The 22,294-nt window shown below is 30.6% G+C and overlaps 4 protein-coding genes across 5 annotated transcripts; 1 reads left to right on the top strand and 3 right to left on the bottom strand.

The window, feature by feature from the left end:
* Positions 1-582: 582 nt before the first annotated feature.
* Positions 583-15,901, top strand: LOC106791957 (cation-independent mannose-6-phosphate receptor). 2 transcript variants are annotated; one of them, XM_014758012.1, is made up of 16 exons: positions 583-874; positions 961-1,189; positions 1,258-1,412; positions 1,500-1,777; positions 1,867-2,023; positions 2,102-2,250; positions 2,322-2,437; positions 2,903-3,144; positions 3,212-3,412; positions 3,481-3,621; positions 3,694-3,867; positions 3,958-4,132; positions 4,208-4,278; positions 13,727-13,850; positions 13,965-14,113; positions 14,228-15,901. In XM_014758012.1, the coding sequence occupies exons 1-16, from the start codon at positions 821-823 to the stop codon at positions 14,321-14,323; spliced, it is 2,511 nt and encodes an 836-aa protein (XP_014613498.1). In that variant the 5' UTR covers positions 583-820; the 3' UTR covers positions 14,324-15,901. The 2 variants fall into 2 exon arrangements, with proteins under 2 accessions (XP_014613498.1, XP_014613499.1); XM_014758013.1 differs by lacking the exons at positions 583-874; positions 961-1,189 and having other exon boundaries at positions 1,329-1,416.
* Positions 4,308-13,714, bottom strand: LOC106791956 (protein toll). The gene is made up of 6 exons (XM_014758011.1): positions 12,186-13,714; positions 8,404-8,620; positions 7,307-8,304; positions 6,909-7,215; positions 6,157-6,774; positions 4,308-6,088 (listed from the first exon to the last, which is right to left on the bottom strand). Exons 2-6 carry the CDS (start codon positions 8,590-8,592, stop codon positions 4,949-4,951), a joined length of 3,252 nt encoding a protein of 1,083 aa, XP_014613497.1. The 5' UTR covers positions 8,593-8,620; positions 12,186-13,714; the 3' UTR covers positions 4,308-4,948.
* LOC106791958 (vesicle-fusing ATPase 1-like) lies at positions 15,744-19,924 on the bottom strand. The gene is made up of 11 exons (XM_014758014.1): positions 19,678-19,924; positions 19,336-19,424; positions 19,024-19,248; positions 18,302-18,929; positions 18,013-18,237; positions 17,645-17,944; positions 17,261-17,551; positions 17,004-17,188; positions 16,764-16,922; positions 16,496-16,673; positions 15,744-16,406 (listed from the first exon to the last, which is right to left on the bottom strand). The coding sequence occupies exons 1-10, from the start codon at positions 19,678-19,680 to the stop codon at positions 16,556-16,558; spliced, it is 2,223 nt and encodes a 740-aa protein (XP_014613500.1). The 5' UTR covers positions 19,681-19,924; the 3' UTR covers positions 15,744-16,406; positions 16,496-16,555.
* Positions 19,925-20,259: 335 nt separating this feature from the next.
* Positions 20,260-22,232, bottom strand: LOC106791952 (nuclear RNA export factor 1-like). Its single transcript, XM_014757999.1, has one exon. It carries the CDS (start codon positions 21,960-21,962, stop codon positions 20,358-20,360), a length of 1,605 nt encoding a protein of 534 aa, XP_014613485.1. The 5' UTR covers positions 21,963-22,232; the 3' UTR covers positions 20,260-20,357.
* Positions 22,233-22,294: the final 62 nt, after the last annotated feature.

Raw genomic sequence — 22,294 nt, 5'->3', positions numbered from 1 at the left:
TAGAAAATAAATTAGTTAGTCAAGAAGTTGCACTTATTCGCTCCACAACGTATTAATCCTCAACGCATTTTTGTTATCCGTTTTTGTTCTTGTTTTCGTTTTGTTCTGTAATAGTTTATAAATAAATAAATGTTACATAAAAATAGTAGTGGTGATCAGAGTTCAAACCAATAGTATTCTAGTTCCTGATTCTTGCCGCTACATTTTTAGAAGCCTTTTTTTAATCCCGATTTTATTTAAATATGAAGTATTTTTTACAAATTTTTAAATATATATTTCGTATTTACTTTAAAAATGCATTTCGTTATTACACTTCACTTTGATAATATAATCAATAGTATTATCTATTATTAAAAGTAAATATTGTAATTACATCGTTCATTGTTTTTCAGGGATGCGCCAGGTAAACAAGAGATAAATGAATTTCAAAAGGTTCTGATGTTCATTAAAAAAAAAAATAGCATTGTTATTTTTTTGATATGATACTAATTATTTCTTTATTTTCATCGGCAAATATAGTGTATCATTCAAATTGCTCGTATACATATATCGATATTAAACTATTCGATATGTCGTCTCGAAAGGATTAATCGATAGGTTAAGTCGAACTTTATTTCGCAATGTTGTGTTTGAAAATGATTCTAACCTAAATGTTGCGTTGTTGAGATCGAACATTATCTGAAATATTTGAATTAGTCATCCTCATTTATGTATATGTTGAGTGGATAATATACGTCAGTATATCGAGCTTACTTGTTATGTATTTTGCTAGAAGATCTATTGTCATTGCGGTTGCAGAAGGAATCTTTAAATCAAAAAGATGTACAACTTAAACGTTTTTATATTCTTCTTTTCTCTTTCAACAATTAGTTTGGTATGAATGAATTATTTGCATTCAAAACATATATGCATATATGTATTTCTAATAACATATTTATTTATTGTTTATTATCGTTACAGGGTAATATAGTAATTAATAAAACTAAACCTTACTGCGAATTTAACGAAGAAATCTTTAGCCATTCTTATAATTTAACCAAATTGTCTAAACCTGGGGAAGATATCATTATTCATCATAATTCTAATGAAACTATACGAATGCAGTTATGTTCACCATTGATAAAGAAATGCAATGGGAAAGATGGGTATTCTATATGTTTAGAAAAAAACGACAAAGAAATAGGAATAGGTGATTAAACTTTTTCTTATTCATTTATATTTCATTTAATAGCACTTAATTGTTATTATTTATGATAGGAAAAGTAATACCAAACTTGTCAACTAAATCTGGAAAAATACATTTTACTTTTAACGGCGATAAATGCCAACCAGGTGTCAATTATACAGTGGATATCTTAATAATGTGCGATTATTTAATTAACAATCATTCGATACCGATTACATTTGAACAAGCAAGTAATTTTACATATTTATCAAATATATGTTTGTCGTTGAGATTTTTTTGATCTTTGATATACCAATGTAATGATTACTTACAGAAAAATAAATGTCAATTCCATATGGTATGGAGTAGCGCTTTCGCGTGCGCTAAAAGAAAAGAAATCAATTGTACTGTGACTGATCCTTCCGATGGCTCTCAATATGATCTTTCACCTCTAAAAAGATATTCGGATAATTATGATATATATGTTGGAAACAATACATCTGTTAATTTAATATTGAATGTTTGTCATTCCGTGATATTCGGATACAATGTTCTCTGTCCCATAAATTCAGGAGCTTGTCTTCAAGATCTTAAAAAAGAACCTAAATTGAGGTATAAATATATAAAGAGTCTTCAAAATATACAATTTTATGAAAGCAATAAATAAGTAATTATAGATTTATGTATCGTTTTAAATTCAGATATTTAAATTTGGGAAACGTTCAGAAACCTCTTACCATAGATTCTTCCAAAAATCTAATATTAGAATACGAGGATGGAAGTATGTGTAAAAATGGACAACAGATAGAACATCATATTCGAACCACCATTACATTTATCTGTAATTTGGACGCTAAAGTGAATATTTTGTCGACGAACTTACTTAAGGATAATGATTAGAACAATTCTATGCTGTTATTACGTTTACTTTACTAGGAAACATCTCCGGAAGTAATAAAAACTGATGGCTGTCATTATCAATTGAAATGGATAACCGTAGCTGCTTGCAGCTTAAAACTTTTACGTGAATATAGTGCAAAGACAGTTGGAAGATGTACTATAAATAATCCTATAACAAATTTTATGTAAGAATTTCATTTTCCATATAGCAATTTCAATTATAATTCTTGATACTAATTCATATTCTTTCGTGCAGGTATGATTTACAATCTTTAATGAATAAAGATTTTCATGCCACTTCATCTCAGGGTAAAAAATATACATTTCGAGTATGTGGACCTGTTGCAACTAATAAGTGTAAGGAAAAAACAGGTTAAGTATATTTTATTTTTTTAATCGATATTTTATGAAATTAATATATTTTGCGAAACACACGAAGGTATTGCTATTTATCGATAAATGGTTTCGCGCGAATAAATCACTCGTGTTCTAATTTACCGATAAAGTATAATACCAACGTTAGCGTAATGAGCTTCGTTATCCCTACCTTTCCGACTTTGCTTATGAATATTTAATTTTGTACTTTCCATATAGAAGATAGGCGTGCATTCAATGCATCTTATGCATTTTCGACATTGTCACTTTTTGAGAGGTATAAATAAAATAAAAGAACAATGCTAGATCAAGATAATAGATGACAACGCTCGATCAAGTTTTTAGCTTCATATTAATTGTTTTTAAATGAATGCAAAATTTTCAGAAGAAATAATATTTAATCGTTGTTAAGAAGTAAAGTATAGTTGAAAAGCTTATAAATATTAACAATCACATATTTAGGAGTTTGTCTTAAAGAAAATGGTGCATCTCTGGGTATGGCTAACACAAATCTGATGTGGCAGCAGGATGGACCATACTTAAATTACACGGATGGTGACAAATGTAGCTATAATCAGTACCGTCAAACATTGATTGCATTTTTATGTGGACCCGAAGGATCGACAAATGATCCAATTATTATTAAAGAAAGTCCTTGTCAGTTGATCATTCATTGGAATCTTAATTTGGTTTGCGAAAAAAAAGCAAGTAATTGATCACAAATTGTTTATATAATTATTATTTCAACTCTAATCAGATATTTGATTTTAGATCAAATGCGCTACCGTAGATAATGAAATTAATTTAACTCCTTTAATACGTTCGACAAGCAATTATATTGTAAAAATAAATAGTACCGTATTTTATATAAATGTATGTCAACCTATAGTAAAAACTACAGATTTAGAATGTGAGCATGGCAGTGCCATTTGTAAAGCTTCATTAAATGCTAATAATGAATTAGTAAAAGAAGTAAGTAAATAATATGTTATCGAAATAATATATCATTTTAAAATGTAACATGTAATATTTTATTTTAGAATTTAGGTTTTCCTAAGAATGCACCAGAAATAAATAAAGATCAAATTATATTACGTTACCTCGAAGGTTCCGCATGTCAAGAAAGAACAGATACCAAAATTTCATCAGTTCTTCTATTCGTTTGCGGTGACAAAAACGAAGTAATGATTTTGAAATGTTCTCTTATACTTTAATTTAATTATATATTGAATATATTATTATTATATTTTCAGGGCGCGCCAGAATTTAAAAATTATAGTAATTGTACATATACTTTTGAATGGAAAACTAGCATCGCTTGTGGAGCTGTCATGGGTGACTGGGTTCCACCATGTATGATAAAAGATCGATTTCGTTCAAATCAATTCGATCTTTCTTTATTATATGCAAAACAGCCAATGCATTACGTGAGTTTCCTTTCCATTCAAGTACATTAATCTAATTGTAAGACTTGAAAAAAAAAATAGAGTGTAAGTAATGTATAATTAAAATAATAGGTTAAAGGTAAAGAGAAAAATTACGGCATAAATATATGCGGAAAAGAAAAAAATTGTAATGGTTCTACGGTGTGCCAAGAATCTAATAATTATGGATCTTTATCAAACGTTATTTTTGATTATAATCGAGACTATATCAAACTTGAATATTCGAATGGCAGTAAATGTTTTAATAGTAAGTAGTGTAGAAGTAAATCTATATTTAGTCATTTTTCTTCTTTTTCTTATATTCGTATGTTAATTATTGCAGGTTCCTATATGTCCGAAATCAAGTTTATATGCAACGAGTCCAGTGAAATTGGCGAACCGAAGCTGTCGTGGGTAAGTAGTAAGATTGCTTCTTCCATTAGTTTGCTTTTCATTTTTATTTATAATGAGATTCTACTATTATTAATCTTATTTTTTGATATCAAGATATAGTTTATATAGATATTCGATGAAAATGTATAAACTATATACAAATGCTTAAACTATACTTTTTCTAAACAAATTTGATTCAAATATACAAATAATAAATTGCATATAAAATGATAGTAGATACGAGATGATTATTATGTACACGAAAAAAATAATAGGGAATGTAAAAGTAATTTACATTAAAGCGCAATATTGCATATTAAAAATAAAGAGTTGTTTCAAAATTCTCATACTCTCATTCAGAGTATTTGCGTTTAATTATAAATAAGAAAATATGACAACTTTGAACACACTCTGTTCAGTATTTCTATGATATGTTTGTTTTAACGATATATGAGTAAATATCGATAAAGAAAGATATAAGTAGGTAAAAAAAAATGATACTTATAATTAATATTACGATTACATCGTTTGGATATCGATCCTTTCAGTCAATAGATTAAATTTAAATTAATTATGTTTCTTAAAAATAATATCTATGTATAATATATTTATAAAAAAAAAAAACAAAAAAGAATGAAGTAACTCAAAGTTATTTTAACATTGCACCAATTTGATATTACGTATTTTGGAATTAAACGGTAGTCGTGCTTTGTATTTTATTGATCAAGTTCTTATGAATTGCTTCGCATTCTGGTACATTGTAAGGTATATTACTGTCACTCAATTTAGTTACCTCGTTCTCATCGCTGTTAACGCGAGGAAATTTCTCAATCGAATCACATATAAACATTTTAAGCGAATCAGCAGGTGGAGTAGTCGCGATAGGTGTATCGGGAATTCCGCACGAATATATCAACTCTTTCTTTTCTCCATTGATTTGTATACAAGGATAATGTTTCTCAAAGATTTTCTTTTTAACTAGGCTTTTGGTAAGTTCTGGCGGATGTGGTAATGCATATCTCAACTTATCCCAAAACCACGGGTCGCCCCATTTAACGTACGTGTTCATATTTAGATAAGCTTTGAACTCGACATCCAAATTGTCCGTAGAGCCGATATCTCCGTATAAAATTAATATGACTCTGGCTCTACCTTCGCTCATAGCTTGCCTATGAGCTGCACGAAATTCCATCGCCCCCCAAATACTTTCCAAAAAGTTAGGCGATACTATCACGATCGTTCTCTTTGATTTTTCCACAGAACGCGTTATTTGCGTTGGAATCCATTCACCGGCTAGCCAATCGCGATAATGCAAACACAATTTGTATGGTCTCGGACCACTTTCTAATTTTGGTACTAATTCCTTCACAACAAAATCTTCGTCCTTATGGGAGTAACTTATAAATGCATCGTATATCTTTTCCTTGTCTAATTCGTCTTCTGTGACTAACCATAAACAACATTGATGAGCATACAACCAAACTTTGATCTCTTGTTGGTATCTGTAATACAATGCTACTAATCCACCGATGAACAAGCACAATAATGCTATCGTAAAACTTATTCCAATTATCATCATCGTCTCGAACGGACAAAAGTCATTAATGCTCATCTCCAACATAGAAATAGCCATGTTATTGCACATGACCTTCCCTAAATCTGGAATGTCTATTAATTTTGATTGAACGAAGCTAAATAAGTCTCGAGCATCGCAATCGCATTTCCATGGGTTCTTATGCAATGTAAGTCTCTTTAATGTAATAGAATTTTTCCAATAGTCCAGTAGATTCGAATCGATCCTCGATATATTGTTGTTATGCAATTCTAATACCTACAAAAGAACAAGAAATGAAACTTCACTAATTCAAGAAAGAAATAAAGAAATATTTGACAACATACCTCGAGATTTTTGGGCAATTTGTCGAGCGTAATTCGAGTGATATTGTTGTTGGACAAAATGAAATCCGTCACGTATTCCGATCCTAAAAGTTCTGTCGAGGGTATCTCAGTGAAATTATTTCCACTGATATTCAATTTAATATGATAACCATCGACAGGTTTTTTATCGCTTATTCCCGTAGTGTCGATTAATAATTGGGATAAATTTTTATTAGAGCAATCTATTAAACGAGCCTTGTCTTCTGGTTGTATCCGACAGGTACAACCAGTCGGACACTTGCTTTTTATTTGCAAGTATTCCGTCTCGGCACATTTCAAGGTCTTCGAACTTAGTTTACTAATTTCTATCTCACTCGTTCCATTTGATTCCAAGCACGTTAAATTTCCCGGAATAATGTGAAAGTAATTTTGTACTTTTGGATGCATCCTACCTTCGAGATAACGTAAAAAATTGTACAAATTACAATCACAGATCAAGGGATTATGTTCAACGTAGATGATAACGTCCCGTGGAGTCTCTTGATAAATTCGAATACTTTCGGCCAATAATATGTATTTTATTTTATTATTAGTCAGATTGACTTTAATATTGTTCGATACGAATTGCAAATCGTCCATCTAGAGAAAAAGAGAAAGAAAACATGACAAAAGATGAAGAAAATATTAAAATGATTGTATTATTTTGTAATCTTATCATTTTGATTAAAGAAATATTTGTAAATTTATGATTGACATTGAAAAATGATATTTACCGATATAACACTAATGTCGTTATAACTCAAGTCTAATACGTGCAAATTCATTGCATTTAACGACCAATCGTTGGATATCGTCGATATATAATTGTTCGATAAGTATAATTCATTGAGTAAATAACATTTATTAAATGGCGACTGATAATCCTCCTGTATTCCATATAAATTGAACGTAAGCTTGTTATGACAGAATTTGGCTATTCGTAAATTTCTTACGGAAGAAAATGCCAATTGATCGATGGTTTTTAATTGATTATTTTCCATATTCAATTCGGTCAGGGATTTCAAACCGTCGAATAGATATCTGAAAGATATTTCATTCAATTGATTGAGCGAATAGCTAAAGAAAGCAAGAAGGTGGGCGAAAGCATATGAAATATTGAAAAATAACTTACGGAGATATAGAAACCATACGATTGTTAGACAAATCGAGTTTAGTCAATTTGTTCATGTTGTAAAAGATTCGATCGGGAAGAGCTTCAATGTGGTTGAAACTCAATTGGACTTTTTCAACATTTGTCAGTCCTTTAAAGATATCCTTTGGTAGAGTATAAAAGAAGTTCCTATCCAGACTGATGTTCTTCAACGATTGACCACCCCAGAATAGATTTTCTGGTAAAACTTTCAAACCATTATTTGTCAAGGAAACTATTTCGAGTTTTGTCAAATTAGCGAACAAATGATCCGGCAGAGTGGTTAAATTTCTACGATTATTGGACAATTTGACTTTTCGTAAGAATACGTTATGATCGAAAAGTCCTTCCGGTAGGGAAGAGAAATTGTTGGAAGAAAGATTGACGGTCTCTAGTTTATTTAATTGACTAAAAACGTTCGGCGATAGGATCATTAATTTATTCATGCTTAGATCCAAAGATCTTAAGGAAATCAATTTGTCGAATAATCCAGTTTCTATTTCCGTCAATCGGTTATCCCAAATGTTTAGAAAATGAAGTTTTTCTAATTTATCGAAGGTCCCAGTTTTGATCGTCTTCATCCCATTGTTACCTAATTCGAGAACTTTGAGATTTGGAGTTGCATCAAAAATACCAACTGGTAATTGGAGATTATTTTCACGTAGATCAAGCCATTCCAATTCCGGGAAATCCATCAACAAATCCTTTGGGACCTTTGAGAAGCCGTTACTGGATAAAATTAATTTTTTCGTCTTTGGAAAGCCACGAACTTGATCTCTCGTTAACTCATCGCCAAGATTAGAGTAGGATTGAAAGAGAAGCGTGTTGACACTTTCCACTCCCATTTGTCTGGCCACGTCTCCTAAACTTATGTTCTTCGATAGCCCGCATATTCGGAAACGCAGCGAATCTAATTCTTTTCCAGGTAGGGTGCTCGTGAAACGAAATTTCTCCCACCCTTTCCAATTCTGACAAGTGATCTGTTGATTAATCAAGTTATTTATTAGAAAAAACCTTCCAAACTTCTTTCGCGCGATCCAATATTAGTTAAATCAAAAATATCATTCGTGTATGCGTACCTGCAAGAAATCTTGTGGATAAATGTTTAGAATGAACTCGGAATTATTTTCAGCTTGGCAAAAAATTTCTATTCCACTCGAATAATTTGGTTGGCACGTGCAATTCTGGTCCCCTTTACATTCGAAAGCAGAGATATAAGTTCTTGAAAGTGTAAACAACGATATTATTCCCCAGATTATGAAAATCATTGTTTCTTGCCAATGATTTTCAGATCCGCTAGAAAAGAAAAAACAAAAACATTCTGAATAATAAAAAAGAAAAGAAAGAAATGTTATTTACAAATGTTTAGATTACAGTTAAAATCGGAAATAGCTTGTTTCGCAGCTTTGCAGATAAAAAAAGACGTTTCCTCTCTCACATGATAAGCCAATTCTCGTTTATTTTTGTGTAATTATTACTCCAATTGCAATTAGATATACGTTATAAATAGTCTAGTTTGTACATTTGTTTTTCGGTCACTCTGTATATATTTGAAAATGTAAAAAATACTAATCGGACGATTCCATAGTGTCGTTGCAGTTATTATGACCTTATTCTCTCTCAATCTCTCGTTCGATGATTTCACTTATAGAAAGAAAAAGAAATACCATATTTTATCATTATCAAGAAATTATTTTGTTTTCTATCTTTTGGATATACATCATGGAAAAAGCATTCGATGGTGGACAAGAATAAAGTGTGTACGTTAATCGAATTTTAAAACAAATCACGTTCCTTGTCGTCGTTAGATCCGGGTAACGACCTAGTACCACCCGTGTAAATACGTGTGACTATAGCGCGCAAATGAGCTTAAATGAAATTGTGGTAGGATCCCACGAGTTTCTTTCCTTTTTTAACCAAGCCATTTTTTTTCAGCTACGCCGTAATTTTGTTATGTAAAGAAAAGAGAAAGTATAGAACAGTGTTATATTTATTATACATACAAGATGATTCACGCCGATGAAAAACATCGAAAGCAAATAACGCGCATTCTTTGTACCCGTTCGTTCATATCATTCAACTTTTGCATACATTTTTTTTACTCAATTTCTTCTTACATTCATTTATTATTAGTTTATTATTACTTCAATCTTATTTGAACTAACCCTGTATACCGTTTATGTTTATCGTTCTAATATCGATGATTTATAATTTTTACATTATTTAATACATAATTCAGAACTTTCATCTGGATCTTTCAAATTTGATTTTATTTCATAAATCACTCCTAATAATGTCATAATTATAACAAAATTTCGGTATACGGTAATCTATTTAAACTCGATACCTTCTTAATCGTGAAATAGGAATAGAGAATTAGAGAGAGAGAGAGAGAGAGAGAGAGCCAGTAAATTCAAGGTCACCTTTTATACTTATTCGTCGAACAATTCGATCCTATGAAGAATTCTCTTGAGAACACACACACACACACTATTATCGATTAATTAAACGATAAAAAAACCTTCCAATTCTTTTTTTTCTTTTTCCTCCTGTGAATTGTAATAAATCAAACTAATGTCATCAAGTGAATATCAAATCGAGATCGGATATCATTTTTTCTTTCATTTTTGTATCTAAAAGCGAGAAACTTTATCTATAATATTATTGAAAATGTATAAATAAGATCGCAAACATTTTGAGGATTGATTAACGAAGAAGAAAAAAATATCTAGCGAAAGTGATTAATTTACGTGACGATAATCGATCTTGATTGTTCCTTTTGATTTATCACGGATACGTAAGTAAAATAAATACAATGGTTATGATCGACAATTTTCTATGATTAATGAATAAACTTGAAGGATATTATGAAACATTATTTTTTATTTGATAGGAAAAGAACAACGAAATAGACGTTTCTTTGTAATATTGACAATGTACTCGTTGTCTCCATCACGTTCGAATACTACGTTAATGCGATTTTTGTATACGCGATCTGGATTTTTGTATAAGCGATCTGAATTGTTGTTTTCCAACTCTCTCTCTCTCTCTCTATGTGCAATATTAATAATATTATTCTAAAATTAATATCAGCTTTTATTTCCGACAGAATCTATTTACGCGAGTTAAGCATACTCACTCGTTCGGTTTGAATAATGATACTAATAATCGTCTTCAAAGAATTCTGTTTCTCCTTAAATCTTAATTATACCTCTGTTCTGCAGTCTAGTCAATTATTTCGTCAAGGATACAAGCGTAAAAACTTTTTACATACAAGTCTTTGGAATATTCTTTTATCCTTATATAGACACGCATTGGACGCGAAATTATAACAAAATGTATGATTAACTTATGATTAATTGTAAGTAGCAAGAAGGGATTAAAACCAGAAATAATATAATTTTTGTTAATCGAAGATCAACAAATTGTTTGTTCTCATTATTGCGTGACCGTTTCAAGGTTTTATTTCTAGTAAATGCAGGATGGTTCAAAAGTCGTTAAAACGTTTTCAAGTATAATTACTTTTTGACTATTAATTATTTGTTCAGAGTCAAGAGAAAATAATGACGTAGATATAAAATTATAGAATTGCGCGCGGTTTGTGGATGATGCCAGGTTACGGCAACAAAGACGTTTGATTAGCTGAACTGTTGTGTGATACGTACGAGTGGGTAGATTTGGGACGAGTATTTTTAAGTATTACGCTTAAATATATGTACAATCGTTCCAAGATTAATTCAAATCGCATCATGTCAATTCAATCGCAACTTCAGGGGCGACCTTTGTTACAAAGCATAACCGAATGCGTTAACAACGTAGTACTCGATTATACAAAATATCGATTCTTTCTATCTCGATGGTTGTAGGATTAGTTCGAAATATAGAATGAAATAAAGCATTTATGCGGTAATGAATTCCCTGCTATGTGTCGTCTAGGTCAGCGATTAAGACATACTCCAAAGTTCCTATCTCTCTTTCTGTACAACACACAGACGTGTGATAGAAAAAGAGGAATCGATAAAAAATAGGAGGAACGACAAAAATGATAATAGATAAGGCAAATAATCTCCTTCGATATTTTCCCTTCGCAAAAAGAAATAATCTTCTGGTATGAAGTCACTTCTCGTTTTGTAAACTTTGTCAAATCTTTGCTCGAATCTAAATACTCGGAATACAATGTTGGCTACGTTGCAATATTGCGCTGTGTTCGGTTGATAAATAATGATCTTCGTCACATGTGTTGATTGTATTTCTTGAAAATTATATAACGGGAACGGCATGTTTCTACATGAATTTCATTCAAATCTCCAAAATATACTGTATTTCAAGATTGAGAGATTTAAGTGGAGAAAAATTCATTAGCGATTTATGCTTGCTTGGATCGATAAATTGTAAGGCTTTTCTAAAGAATACAAATATCATATGTTTCTCGGAAAGACTCGTCTGCGAGAGAGAGAGAAAGCAGATATATATATATATATATATATATATATAAGAGACTACAGAACGTAACTTCGAGATTATGCGTCAAGTTCTATCTCGAACAATATTGCAACCGATTTCGTGATCGTGTCTCCTCTACAAAATTGGATATCACTGATAGATCATTGACTAGAATACTAATTAATTATTAATAGCGATCTCGTAACGTTAGCTAGCATATTTAATCGTCGTTTCGGATATGAGAAGAATTTGAACAATTGGAAATTGTAAAGACGATTTGTTACTTTTCAAATGAAAAAAAAAAAAGAACAAATAATGGAATTTTGAAGCAACGTGTAAGGGCAGCAGTAAAAACCGGTTTCCTTCGTCTTCCCGCGATGACGCGAATCCGGAATCACGATTCTACTATACTACTCACCAGAATCAATTTAGATGTTATTTCTCGGTCATATATCCTCGATGCTGTTTAAAATTTGAATCGTAAACAGTAGATCGTAGGCATCGCGTGCCACTTTGTACTTCCTTTGATACGATCTCAACAAAGATAGTTACGTATTAATAAGTGATTAAAATCATCAATCGCTAAATCTCACAAAAGATAATTAAACACGAGACACTTGAGCATAGGAGAAAAAAAGTAACACGCACTCTTCGTATACGCTTGACGTAGACTGACGATATCATCTCGCGGACGCTTAATGTACTCGTTTCCTTTCGATAGCGGCCACTCACGTGACCTCCCTAACAAAGCACTCCATTGGTCGGCGCTCCCATGTGACTCGACGGTTCAAATTGCTCCTTAAATTCGAATGATTTATCATTTATTATTTACCGATTATTATACAATCATTTTTAACATCTTTTCCTAGGAATATTTTTGCTGCTATCAACAAGAACTATTATATGTCTGAAAATAATGATCTTCTTAAATTTATCTCAAGTCGCATAGTTTAAAATAATAAATACCTCCTTCGGATTACTCGCACTTTTTCGAGTATAAAAAGTATACTTATTTAAATCTGTGTGTAAATGAAATAATGTTAAAAAAAAGTTTCAAACCATAGACAAATGTCTTAGACAAATTTTATATTTTTCATTATTACTTTCTCCATGACTTTTCATTGTAAAAATCATTCGACATGTCTGTGGCTTTTTCATTGTTCTTTTATAAATGCGTTTCTAGTATTCCTATTAATTTCTGGATTTTCCAAGTGGTCACTAAACATCATCGATTTATTGACTGCATATAGAAAATATAATGAAAGTTTTTTTCTAAAGAGAAATTTAATAGTAACAATAATACGTTATTTTTATAATAAAATTATTTTTCTCTAGGGTATTCTATTAGATTGTTCGGAAAGAGTTCGTGCCAGTTTATAAATATACAAAATATACAAGTCTTACACACTTGTGATTTTTCCTTTAAAATTATCGAGAACCGCAAATTTGGACGAGTACGAGTATATAATCATTTGCCATCAAGGGCTAGTTTTTATCCGGAAACTTTTGGAAAAACCCAGTAAAAATGTTCTTGGCAAAAATATACCAAGCAAAAAGATTCTTATTAAATTAAAATCGTCAATGGTGGCGAACGTATTAACCGATATGTAACCGGTACTTGCTCGATTTAGATAGATTATTTGGAAATACCAATTTTTTAAAGAATATTATCTATGAGACATGATTCGACGTGTTGGAAAAATTGACAAAGCATTGACGGTAACATTGGTAATTTTCTACATATTTACGCATTAAGAGAAGATGTTTTGAACGAGCACATATTTCTTTATAAATAGTCTTACAAAACTCTGAGAGACTTTTGAACTTCTTATCGATGTAGTTACGTTATACTATTAAATTATCAAACTATGAAATGATGAAAGAAATACAATCATGTTAAATTATATATTATTCTTATTAAATATATATCCTTTTTTTCTTTTTCTTTTTTTGTAATAGGAATCGCAGTGTAGGGCAGAATTTGAATGGTACACAAACGTAACTTGCATTCATCGAGCCAACATGGAATCAAAACTTAGTTTAGCAGATAAACAACTAAATATTCAGAGTTCTTCTAGTCATGGCAAGTAACTATTATTATTATGCAAATGAAATTTCTTGAAAATTTCTAAATTTATTAAGTAAATACGAAGAAATAATTAATTTTTATTAACAAATAAATTTGTTCTATTTTCAGCCGGCCTAATCGCTGGTATCGTAATTACCGTATGTATGTTCCTCCTAGCTATATTGTATTATCGGAATCCAAATAAAAGGGCCTGCTTGCATTCCTGTTTTCATTACTGCAATTCCAGAAGAGGAAGTGGACGCGTCCAATACTGCAGGGTAACTTTGTCATATCTAATATTTCCCGTTTATAAACATATTCAGATATGTTCGAATAAAGAATTTGAAAAATGTCCATTTTCTTGACGACTTTATCTATCATTTTATTTTTAGGTAGGCACTACCGAACAGGCTCATCTTTTATTAGATCCTAACAACGATCCGACACAATGTCAATCAGATAGCGATGATGATATTTTGGATGCATAGTAGTATTATTATTCAAATCATTTGATACATATGTTTTATTTCAAGAACAAAGCGATGCGGCGGTGCTTAATATTTTGGAATATTTTAATCGCATAAAATAATATTACACTGTTCTTATTGCACAGTGATAATCTAAAAATTATGAATATCTTATAAACCAAATACGTGTTACCGATAATAATCGTGAAAAAAGAATCGCGCATGTAGATAACAACAACTAATTGTGAACAAGAGTGAAATAGCAATAAATTGGATACAATTATTATGTATAAATGTTAACTTATATTATAAATAAATATTATTTACGCTAAAAAAAAAAGAAGAATTTCTTTAAAACGAACATGTCATTTTTAATTACATCTCAAGTATACTTTAATAATGCAATAAAAAAACGGTGATACGCAATATGAGATAATCTTTCGCATGAAAAGATTTTTTAAAATGCTATCATCACTGTAATTAAAAACAGTTAACATTTTGTTATAATACTATATTTCGAAACATTAAATATATATATATATATATATATATATAGAATTTTACCAATACATTTACATACAAATAGATATGACTATTGATTATCAATTAAAATAATATTGATTGTTATTCATTTGTTGATCGATAAAGTCTAATGAAGTATACAGCAAATTAAATGCATTATTTATGAAAAGAAATATAATAAAATTACATAAAGAAATAAATAGAAAAATTATCCTATACCTGTACACTGAGCAAGTATAAGCTGTACATACATTTACTACACAAGCTGTACATCTAACATAAAGAAATAATTATTTTCATTTCTCAATCGTTAACGACTTATAAAGCAACAATTCTATATATATATATATGCATATATTTAATTGTTACTTTATTTATCATAAATGTATCGATACATATACGTATGGATTATATATGTACTTATCTGTGTAATCATTTAACAGGGATACAACTCCTTTCTTTTTTTACATTTTTCCATTATCATTTGTACATTTGTTATATATTGCAAGGAGAAAGACATTGTCTATAGTTGCACTAAATATTTCAATACTATTGCAAATTTGTACACACACACACATATAGAAATTGAACAACTTTACAACAACTTAAGAATAACAATCGTCAAAGCTAAATCAATTCTATAATACTTCTTTTTAACCAAAATCTTATTAACTTGTATTATTATATAGACGACTATTATCAATCTTATGATCTGCAATCAAATAATTACTTTATTTAACTATTTCAGAGACTCTGTTTCCATTTCATTAATTACGAAATCGATCAATTTTGAAGGAACATTCCTGTTTTTGATTAAATCAAATATATGATAGTTCTTAGTCTTAAATAAACGTAAGTAAAATATATATTTATAAAATCGATCTATCTTACACATTTTATGAATGTAATTTGTTCGCCATTTTTTGATGGTTCTCATCAAGCAACAATAATTACAAGATAATATAGGACCAACTATATGCATAGATCTAACAGCGTTTGATTCAAAATGGATGATACATTTATATCTGCCGATGGATAGATAATCACTGCAAGTTAGAAGGTCATATGATAAACAGAGATATAAAAAAATACTTTCTGGAAGTACTCCTTTCTTGTAAATGGTCAAACTTCATCGATATTATTTATTACGTCATAAATCATATTCTAGGAATGTAAAAATCAAATATAATAAACATAATAAAACATTAACGTTACTTTTCAAAACTTGATCGATTTTGAAAGGAATTATTTGAAGAATTAAATGAATGTATCATTTCATAATGACACATTTTGGAAGCCAGAATCTGTATGACCGAGATGATTTAATCCTATAAAATTAAATTAACTAAATACATTTACTTTCACAAAAATCATTTGAATGATTATGTAAGAAAAAAATATATCAAATAAATATAAATATATCTACATCCTTTCGTTTAAATGGTATAAAAAATAGATAATACCATTTAAGATGGAAGATATTTTTCGCTTTCGCTAATGCATAACCATTTTATAAAGATACTATATTGTTAACTTTTTACTGATCTTGTCAGTTTTGTCTTCTCCTGATCGCAAAAAATACCTACAAAGGAATAATATTTGATATATCAATTCTGCATTACATAAATTAGTATGCACTTTCTATCAAATAGAAAAATGTATTATACAAACCTATGGATACTACACAGTTAGAATTCAGAATATAGTTTCTTTATTGTTATTGTTTTATTTTTATTCTAATCCACCTTCTTCTTCTAATTTCGAGAGAAATTTCGGTACTCTGTAATTAGGCTCTACTTGACGAGCCATATCTATCAGGCTTAATAATTTCTTTATACCGATAAATATACTAGAATGAGAAAAGAAAAGTTGAAGTTACTTTATAATCTGTTAATAACAGCAATCAGTAAAAAAAAATAGTAATTTAATAATGCGTTACCGTTTCCCTTGAAGTTTTCCATGTAAAGATGTCATTTCTTTCTTCGAGAATAAATCTACTTCTTCTAAGACATTCAAGAGATGTTCGGGTGTAGATAAATTAGGTACGTGAATGGTACTACTGAATGCTGACAATACTTCCATGTCATCCAATACTTGTCTGGAATGAAAAAAATAGATATATTGAATAGAAATATTTTATATAAATGATTTATTTTTCTTCGTATAAAAAATTATTTACCTGCGACTTGAAGTGCAAAGAATCAATAATTTACGACCACGCGGTGGTTGCTTCTTTAACAAAACAAGAAGTGCCTGCAACGTTAAATTCGAATAACGTGGCCCAATAGGTCCATAGTCTAATAAACGTTCAATATTGTCAACCAAAATGCAACTGAGTTGCGAACGATATGCATCATCGAATACCTGCAAGATATTAGAAAAAATATTTTCATTTGGTGCATCAAATTTAAATATAAATAAAAACAGTAACCGTACCTTCCGTATTAATAGACATTTAGCTGATTCGGTGAATCCAACCATATCTTCTGGAGTGCAAACCTTAACAAATGGAAAGTCTGAATTTTTAGCAATTTGTGCTGCAAGAGCTGTTTTTCCACTGTTAGGAGGTCCCTCTAAGAGAACCGAGACAAGACCTGAACCTTCCGCAGCACGTGCTTCTTGTATATAAAGCAAACCATCTGATAGAATTTCGGTAACTGGTCTTCCCCAAGAAATAATGCCACGAATAAGTAAATGGTCAAGAGCTTCCGCGCTTGTACCGAATGCCTATAAAATTATTCATCATTATTATTATCTCATCTGATTTTTATGATTTATTTACTTTTTTGACAGTATAAATATAAGTAAAAATTTACTAACTGGCTTAACGTCATTTTCAAGAGCGTGCAAAAAGTCGGCTCTAGAAACCATAAGTTTTTCCATTGCAGCTGGATCTACTTCGACTTTACTCGAAGCTTTTATTAATCTGTTCATAGCTGTACTTTGTGCAGCTCTTACTAGGCCTTCAAGTTCAGCACCACTAAAATTCTTAGTTTTTGTTGCCAATTCTTTTAAATCTACATCTGGTGATATTTTCTTGTAATCCTTCATTCTAGATGTATGAATGTTAAGAATTTGTAATCTTCCATTTTCATCTGGTAAACTGATTTCCATTTGTACCTTTAAATATAAATAGTTTTAACGTAACGATAAATGTGGATTTTGTATTGCGTCTATATTTTGCTTACCTCCAATCTACCAGGACGTAAGAGAGCTTCGTCAATCATATCTCGTCTATTGGTCATACCAATAACAAGTATATTATTTAATTGTTCGACGCCATCAATTTTTGCAAGTAACTGATTGACGACCGTATCATGTACTCCTGTATTACCGGCTACGCTGCCTCTAGACTTACAAATGGCATCGATCTCGTCAAAAATTATAATGTGTAGTCCGCTGTTTGGACCAAGCTGAAAATTATTTAATGTTATAATAACTATATTCTATACATATTAATAAATAAAGCAGACATACTCTCTTTTCTTCATCTTCCGCATCGGCAAATAATCGTCTAACGTTGGCTTCGCTTTCTCCAACATATTTATCCAAAATTTGTGGACCATTAACAATTTTCGGCTCTCTTGCATTCAACATGGTACCTATTTGTCTTGCCATCAATGTTTTTCCTGTTCCTGGTGGACCATAAAGTAAAATACCCTTAACGTGTTTGCAACCCAATTGAGTTACAATTTCTGGGGGGAAAACTCTTGATGCAAATGCTCTTCTAAAGATAGCACTGAATTCCTTATCTAAACCACCAATCCCCATCTTTTGGAAATCCCAATCTGGATTAATAATTGACTGTCTAACTATTTTTCCCTTTGCTTTTCCAATCAGATTTATACTGGAATTTTCTGCTTTTTCAAACTGTATAACGGTATCACCCAAGCAACGACCCATTTCTGTTTTCTTAGGCGTTGGATTCTGTCCTGATTTAAGCGCAGAAAGGTCAGCAGCTTCTAAACTTTTAACTACAAGGCCAAGCATTTTTTTGTCTTTAAACTGAAATACCAGCTGCTGACCAACGGTGAATGCCTGTCCCGAAAAGCGTAAAAGGAAATCTTTGGCCATCTCATCTGTATTATATGGTTCCAACGATGTTCTTAAAAAACAAATAAATATATATATATATATATATGTATATGGAATATCTCCTGCTGAATAAAAACCAAATAATAATGATAAACAAGACGTACGACTTCTTTTGTAAAAAGTCAGCTTCCAAGATGATATTGCATAAGCATTCTGAACTGGATGTTGGATCAAAGTAGTAAGGTCGAACTTCGATCTCTTGTCCAAGAGAAAGCGTAGCCCATTTGCGTTGAGGCAAGCTAAACCCGACTGCTCCATTAGGTACATCTTGATGATGTTTTACGGTAAAGACAAAATGATGATTTGGGTCGGTGATTACTTCTATGTGTCTAGAGATACGAAACGTTAAATATAAAATTGGTTATAACGTAGTTACTGATATTAAATTAGTGTATATAATTCGAATCTAATCTTACTTGACATCTTCTGGAAAATCATCAGGATTAATGATAGCACAGTTGGTGAGACTAAGCTCGTCTGTAGGACATCTCAATGCGTTCATGCGCTAGAAAAATGAAAGACAAATTAATGTTAAATTTAGTACTTTATGCATAGTAATTAATTACTTATGCACAGTATTGATGTAATGAGTCAGAAGACAGGTCACTCAATACTATCTCATTAATAAAAAATGAATATGTCCTAAAATACGAAAATTGTCTATTTTGATTTTGACTATTGGCACATAAATAAATAGCAGGACGAAATATAACGAAATAGTTTAGATATGTATGGGAAATGAAAATGAATATTCTTACCATCGTGAACGTTATTTTTGACAGAAACGTGTAAGCTCAGGCCCCTACGTAGTATGAAACCTGCAATGCAGGCAAGTAGGACTACCGCTATTGTCTGGAGAAAAATCCCTATTACTATCAAATATCTATCAAATGTATATATTCTCTAAACGAATAATTATATAATCTAACGATTGTTCTAATGGAATATTTGTAATGTTTTAACAATTTTATAAAATAAATCAATAACAGATGAAAACTTTGACGCGATATTCCTAACAATTGCCAATATTCAAGTATAGGGATTATTTTTTGGAAATATTTCCTGTCTTGCGCGGTTGTAGGACAAAATAAGAAAACAATCAATAGGTTTTGATCAGCTGACGAGTATTCGTTCAAAATCATTGATTTTTAAGGATAGATACAAGTGCAGTCAGATTTTCTCTAGCACTTTTAAGGATTTTTATATATACACATCCATTATCATAGAATACATCTTTATAATAGGTTTTTATTAATGTTATTCTTTGATGCCTTGCCGAGAGTAATTTAATAATAAATAATCGTAATTCGTAAATAAAAATTACTTAATATTCTTCCATGAAATTGAAAACGTTTTATTTCAAAATATATATTGAAAGATATAAATTGTTAATTACATATATGTTATATCTAAAGATTGAAAAAGATATAAAAGTGATTTACTTAAAAGCTTCCGGAGGTACATCGTTCAGGGTATACATTTGTGTAAAATTAGTAATTGCCCGTCTTATATCCCAATTAACATCATCTAAAAATTTTAAACAAAATGCTGAGTTCATGGATGTTAGTTCTTGTAGAAATACAATTAGTTGACTTTTCTCTGATGGACTAAACATAGTTGGAACAAACGCGTATATATTTTTAACATCTTGTTTGGTTTTGTTATTTATCTGTGTTAGAGTATTGGGATTAGATCCATCTATAAAATATTGATCGTTAGTTATACAATATTCGTTGTCCTCTTTACCAACTATAATAAATGTTCTATTGAATACCATAGGAGAAGAAGAAATGTTTTTATATAAAAATATTCCTTGAACGGATATAGCTAAAAGATCATTAGTTTCGTATAATAAATCTATATTAAATGTATGGAGGTCGTGCGATGTGGAAGGTTGACGCTTCAATGCGGATATTATTTTATCAGGACCACGTAATAAAAATTCATGACATTTGGCATAATCGACAAATTTGAGTAAATTTCTATTAGTAACAAATACTTTAGCTACTTGTTTATGCAAATAATTAGTGACGGTTCCTAAAGTCATAGAGTAAAGCGCATTTTTATCGTATAGACCGTTCATTATGGATCTGTCTTCTTGATCATACATAATAAAAAAGTGTTTAACAAATTGTTTTATTAATGGTAATTTGGAACCATTTCCTAGATAATGAGTTTGTAAATTTGGTATAAATTTCTTCTCCATACCTATTATTACTCCGTCCAACTTTTGTAAATGTTGGAAGATATTTTTGACTGCTTGTATATACTCTTGCGCGTTCTTATATTGAGCACACAAGGGATTTCCATCCAACCAAAGTTCGGTTATCTTAAATTCGGAAAAATATCTTAAATACTCGACATCTAATATTTGATTAAATCTTAAATCTAGTTTAGTTAAATGAAAATTAAAAATCTTTTCGAATAATATAATGGCCGTCAAATTGTTATGTTTCATACTTAACTCGCGAACGGATAATTTAGATTCACGATTATTGCCCGCAATACCTTGTCTGATAGATCTTAGAACAATATGAAATATCTTAGGTATAGATATAGGGCAATATATAGAAGCTAATAATTTATCGTTCTCAAAGTCGTCCAGATTAAGTATCTTTTTTGCTGACTCGTATCTTTGATAAAAGGTTTGCGCTATTATTTTGTTAAGATTAATAGGTAATTCTCGTTTGGTAATGAATCCTAATACAATGTCTATATATATTTCAAAACCACCAGGTAATAATATGCACAACTGTTGCTTTACGAGATTCTCTATAGCGTTAGAATTGCATTGGGCAAGAAAAGTACTTTTACTTTCGTTTTCTTTTTTATATTTGACAGGTAGTAAAATATCTGGTTCGCAAGCATTTATAATTGCTTTCAATATCTCCGCTTTTCCATGAGGTTGATAACTAAATATAATAAACTTATGCCATACATCTTGACGTGATGCTACTGCAAGTTTTTCGGTATCCAAGGATGGTTTCAAGTGTGTCAACCTCAATGGTTCTCCAAACACGTCATTATTCTTCGACGTTGACATTTTAATATTATCTACTTTTTAAACTATATTTCGAGTCACGATTCAATTTTGAAAAAGTTCGTATATATGTAAGAAATGTTTAGGCCACATTGTATTTTGTTGATATCACTTAGTAATATGTTTGGTTAAGTTCAATCTAATCTTGCTTACTTGCAATGCACCAATGAAAATATGCAATTTTTGTCAAGGGAGACGATTGGCGCTTGTCTTATATAATCGATCTATCGATCGATTCTTCTTTCGATCTCGACCCTCGATATTTGACCATCTTAACGCGAGAATGCGCTGTAATCGAATCTCTTTATATTAGAAAGAGTATTTCTTCTCCGTCA

This window comes from Polistes canadensis, unplaced genomic scaffold (assembly GCF_001313835.1).
Source record: "Polistes canadensis isolate GaletaPanama2010 unplaced genomic scaffold, ASM131383v1 scaffold_357, whole genome shotgun sequence".
Lineage (NCBI taxonomy): Eukaryota > Metazoa > Arthropoda > Insecta > Hymenoptera > Vespidae > Polistes > Polistes canadensis.
This window is presented reverse-complemented; position numbering and strand designations above follow the sequence as displayed.